The sequence below is a fragment of the Oratosquilla oratoria genome, chromosome 34 (assembly GCF_046742065.1).
Source record: "Oratosquilla oratoria isolate Oo_2021 chromosome 34, ASM4674206v1, whole genome shotgun sequence".
NCBI classification, from domain to species: Eukaryota; Metazoa; Arthropoda; class Malacostraca; order Stomatopoda; family Squillidae; genus Oratosquilla; species Oratosquilla oratoria.
Window position 1 is genome coordinate 40,582,790 of NC_134810.1, and position 5,000 is coordinate 40,587,789.

The 5,000-nt window shown below is 40.1% G+C and overlaps 1 protein-coding gene across 2 annotated transcripts in view; it reads right to left on the bottom strand.

Moving 5' to 3' along the window:
• The window catches only part of LOC143018223 (hemocytin-like), a 184,722-nt gene that overhangs the window by 137,298 nt on the left and 42,424 nt on the right, over positions 1-5,000 (bottom strand). For both annotated transcript variants that reach the window (XM_076173462.1, XM_076173461.1), the window contains exon 25: positions 3,704-3,885. In XM_076173462.1, the coding sequence (XP_076029577.1) occupies positions 3,704-3,885 (182 nt within the window). The remainder of the gene's footprint in view (positions 1-3,703; positions 3,886-5,000) is intronic.

A 5,000-nucleotide genomic window follows, 5' to 3' on the forward strand; every position in this document is an offset into this window, starting at 1 on the left:
GGAGAAGGCAGAAGACGTGGTGAGTGGAGAATGGCTGTGAATGGAAGGGAGTGGGTGGAGGATGTGGAGTTAGGGAGTGGGTGGTGGATGTGGAGTTAGGGAGTGGTTATGTGTGAATGATATTTTGACACAACCCAAAGGGATTTCTCCCTATCTTCAATGTTTCTGCATGAGTGGACGGAGAGGGGGAGGGTCACCAATTAAATGAAATGGACTTGCTGTGGATGTGCTGAGTCTTGCCACACTGCTTCTGACCCAGAGCAATGGGCAAGATGCAAGGATGACCCATCACCCATGAGTAGCAAAGATGGGAGAGAGGGAGGTGTGGTGGATGGGAGTAGAATGGGTGGATATGAAATAGGTGGGAGTGGAATTATACCTTAGGACTTTGGCTACCTCCCTAGTAAGGGGGAAAGAGCACTTGGTGTGTGTGTGTGTGTATATATATATATATATATATATATATATATATATATATATATATATATATGTATGTATATATATATGATAATTTTATGACAGTCGCATGCAGGATTCGAACCCACTGCTATCGGCCACCCGTAAAATCACCTTCACAGAGCCTTAGACCGCTACACCAACAGACACTATAAAAGTCTTGAAACCTGAAATCGGACTGATGCCCGAGGATAGGAAAGATCACTAAACTGCGATCTTTCCTATCCTCGGGAATCATTTTGATTCCAGGTTTCAAGGCTTCTATAGTGTCTGTTGGTGTAGTGGTCTAAAGCTCTGTGAAGGTGATCTTACGGGTGGCCGATAGAAGTGGGTTGGAATCCTGCATGCGACTGTTATAAAAATTATCGGATTGATGTCGCTGTAACTAGAGAATTTCTCTCATATATATATATATATATATATATATATATATATACATATATATATATATATATATATATATATGTATATATATATATATATATGGCATTTATAACGTTTGCCAGTCTCACAGATGCAATTCTTGTCTACATCACTGGATAGCTTATCGTTCTTAGTATTTTAAGCTCCATGAATAGGTACCGCAAGTTAATAGCAACACCGGTATCTATCTTATCTTTTTTTACTTTATTTCTTTTTTTGAGAGGGGTGCGGTGTAAAGTAGTACACCTGCGGCAAATTCCTCCTTCAATATTTGGCCAGATACTTATTCATCAATGGCCACAAAGAGGAAACTCGTCCACGTTTTCTTCATCCAGGTGGCACGGCTATATACCCCACTGGGTGACCAGCGTCGTCAGTCATGTGCGATACTTCCAATCGACGCTTCAAACAACGAGGAAGTTGGCGACGAATAGAAAGCTAAGGGGCAGGATTTTTCTCCCTGGGAAACGACTTTATACCATGTTAGGTTAGGCTATTGCAGGGCGGTGCACTGGTTACAAAGTAGATAGGGAAGAATTCTATTCTTTCCCACTCACTTTGCTCCGCGATGTGTTATGTATAGCATGCTTGTATATTCTTTAAAACACTGATAGAAGTCTGCTCACTGCATGAACGGGTTACATTCCTAGAAAAATGTTTATTATGTGATATTTTGTTCACCGATTACAAATTCAATTCAATCGAGATATTGAGATTTCGTCATTCCTATTCCCCTTACCAATGTATTAATATTAACTTTTTGATGTGTAGTTTAACCACTGGGATTAAAATAAGTATACTAACAATAAATAGTTATGTAAATAAATAATAAATCATATCGTAAGGCGCAATCAAGTTGAGGAACGGCACGATTAATACAAAATTTTCTGAGGATTGTGCACACTTTGGAATAATTTCACTCCAACCACAACTTATCGTTGACGTAAGACTTCCTTCCATTTGAAAGAAGATAAACCATTTTCTTTATTCTGAACGCTTTAAGCACTAGAGAAAATTTAGTATACTGTGAGGAGAAACCTCAGTTTTGTGAATTTGGTAAAGGATTTTGGACAACAATTTTATTCGTTCATTGATTTTTTTTTCCAAGTTTAGTTGGGTTTATAAATCTATTTTTATTCAAATAACCTTTAAGGTCAATTCACACACATCAGTGCCGTATCCGTACCGTGTGAGTTCCGTGTCAGTGATATCCGTGATGCTCCCGTGATGTCTATGCACACATATCCGTAGTGTCTCCGTAGTGATTTCCAACATGACAAAAATTTCAGGAGTAGAGTTGACAATGATTACTATAATTCAAAGGCAGGATTTGTGCTATAGTAATTTTCATGACTGTAAATTTTAGAATTACCAGACTAGGAGAAAGAGGGAAAAAGGCTAATCTTAAATTTATAGCTAGCTCACATATTTTGTTAGTAAAAAAGAAGGTATCAACATCAATAAAAAGTACTTATAACATCTACTCAGAAAACTAACATTAAATTTATAGCTAGCTTAAAATGTTTTGTTAGTAAAAAGAATAAGTGTATCGACGTCAATAAAAAAGTAGGCTACTTAAAATGTACTTTCATTTCATTTCCTATGTCTATCGATTTTGATTGCAACAAATCATATAGAATAGGATGAAGTTGGACATTCATTTTTCGAATTCGCAACACGTGTCAGACATCCGTGAAAAACTCGAAAATATCGAGGGCGACGACACTCAAATTCACGGAACAGAGACGGAACTGGCAGTCAAAATACGGTACTGCACTGGACAGGTGTGAATGCGACACCCCAGTTCAAAGTAACGATTTTTTTCACTGACACTGAAGAACTGAGCGGATACGGTACTGCTGTGTGTGAATCAGCCTTTATTCAACGGAGTTGGCCTGTAAAATGTATATAAAACTCTAAATGTCAAAACACTTCATACATTATAGACATAACACCCTTGACGATCGCTTGCCCACACATTGAAACCAACCTGCTAACCTTCATTAAGTTGTCGATTATTCTTAAACGTCAGGCACTATACTATCTCCATTATCTCGTGACCCACAAGGTGTTCTCTGCCATGTTGTCACGTACTGAATCAAAACATTCAGCATATACCGGAAGTTGTCCACTACCCCAAGTATGTTAACATGGAATGTTCTAAATGCATATTGATTTTTTCATTAAATGGTAGGTGATATAAGTAATTGTTATACATGCAAAGAAGAGAAGAGACTTGTTAAACGATGTGGCATCTCATGTCAGGCAACTTAAGAATTTCCGTGGGGTTGAAGGAGTTGTGTGTGGTGGTGGTGGGAGGGTCGGTGAGTCAAAGGTGCGCGGGTCACTCATTCATCCTTTGCAATCATACCGGTCATACATGCAAATATAAAGAAAACGGTGTCTCCCCCGTTTTCTTTGGAGATGATTTAGACGTGGCAATGCTGCTGGTTTTGCCGGCCACATCCTATGGGTCACCAGATAATGGAAGAAGTATAGTGATGTAAGACTCGCGAATTTAAATAATTTAAATCGAACGACGACTCCTTTCACTGAATTGAATGATGATGATAACCTTACTCGACTTGCACCCTACACAATCCTCCTGGGGCGTGGAACGTGCTTGCTAAGAATCTCACCAAGATACATTGATCACCTAGTGTTGCACTGCCCAGTTACAGCAATCTCTCCCTGGGTGGTACACAACAATCTATGCATCCGGAGAAGGCTTTATTGTCTGGAGCGGTAACACGAACTTGGAGGTGTGAAAAACAACCATACGATACTACTATTACCCTACACAACAGCCATGTGTACAACTCACCATGTGTTGCATTCCTGGTTGATGACATCACCCCTTGAGTAGGACACTCCTCCGTGGTGGCAAGGACACTGGTGCGCATACACACACTTCCCTGCCTCCTTATCAAGGACCCGGTCACCTGGGCATTCGCATCCGCTCTCGCAAGTCTTCGGGGTTTGCTGGGCCGGAGGAGCGTGCATATTCTGGTGTGGAGGGGAAAGAAGTTTGTGAGGAATATACTGAAGCAGGAGACGTCATTCAAAAAGGGAGAGGGACGTCTCGATGGAGTCCAGGCGTGGGCAAACGTCGATGATTCCATAGACCTTTCGTCTTCAGAGGCGCTATCTCAGCGTCAAGGTGTTCTCTTCTCTGTGTTTGGATTAAAGTTTAGGATATTCTGCGATTTTTTCCCCCATTTGGGTGGGTGCTGAGATACTGTTCCCAACAACATTGTCTCAGGTTGCGCGGTGAGATACAGTACTTCACAATGAATTAGGTGATGCCGTTTGAAAATATTTATATTTTACCTTCAAGGTGTCCAGTATTGAGTATTGGCTGAAATCGGTTTTGTAAGCCACTCGTTTAGATAGAACTTATTCAAAACAAGAAAAATATAGATGGAATTTAGTCGAAAATGGAGAAAAATACACAAATTCGATTTGCATGAAAAGAACACAAAAAAATAGGTTGCAGTCAATGTACCAGTTGTCTCAAAAATACAAAGTTATCCTAAAAAGAAAAAACAAAAAGTCACGGGCAAACTGGCCCAGCCGAGGCAATGGTGGAAGATCCTGAGTACCCTGAACCCATTCACCCACCCGAGTCATGCCTCCAAATCAATTTCTTAGGGAAGGACTGTTGATACGAACCAATGTTGTGCGGTGCCCGAGCGAGACCCAAAGACCTTTGCATCTTCAGTCACCGTTCCCCAAAATCTATGATCCCCTGTTTATCTTCACTAAACGAAGTGTCATGATGTGTCACAATATGTTGCGAAGATATGCAAGTGTAATGCAATAGCTTATGTAAGTTGTGTTGGGTATGTTAGTCCACGTATTCCTCCGAGATTTACATAACATTGTAACTACCCTTATTAGCTATCTTATGGTGCCAATATGCATGAATTGATGTTGGATTCGACCACTCCTATGCTATCTTAAACTGGATCATGAGATATAGGGCTACAAAATCAGGTAACTTACAATTAATTAATAGTAGCAGAAAATTTGTCGAGGAGTACGGTGGAGTACACAAATGGATCAATTTGGATTAAAGGGTCAATAAAACAACGATGGCATAGGAAAGTAGTGCCATCACA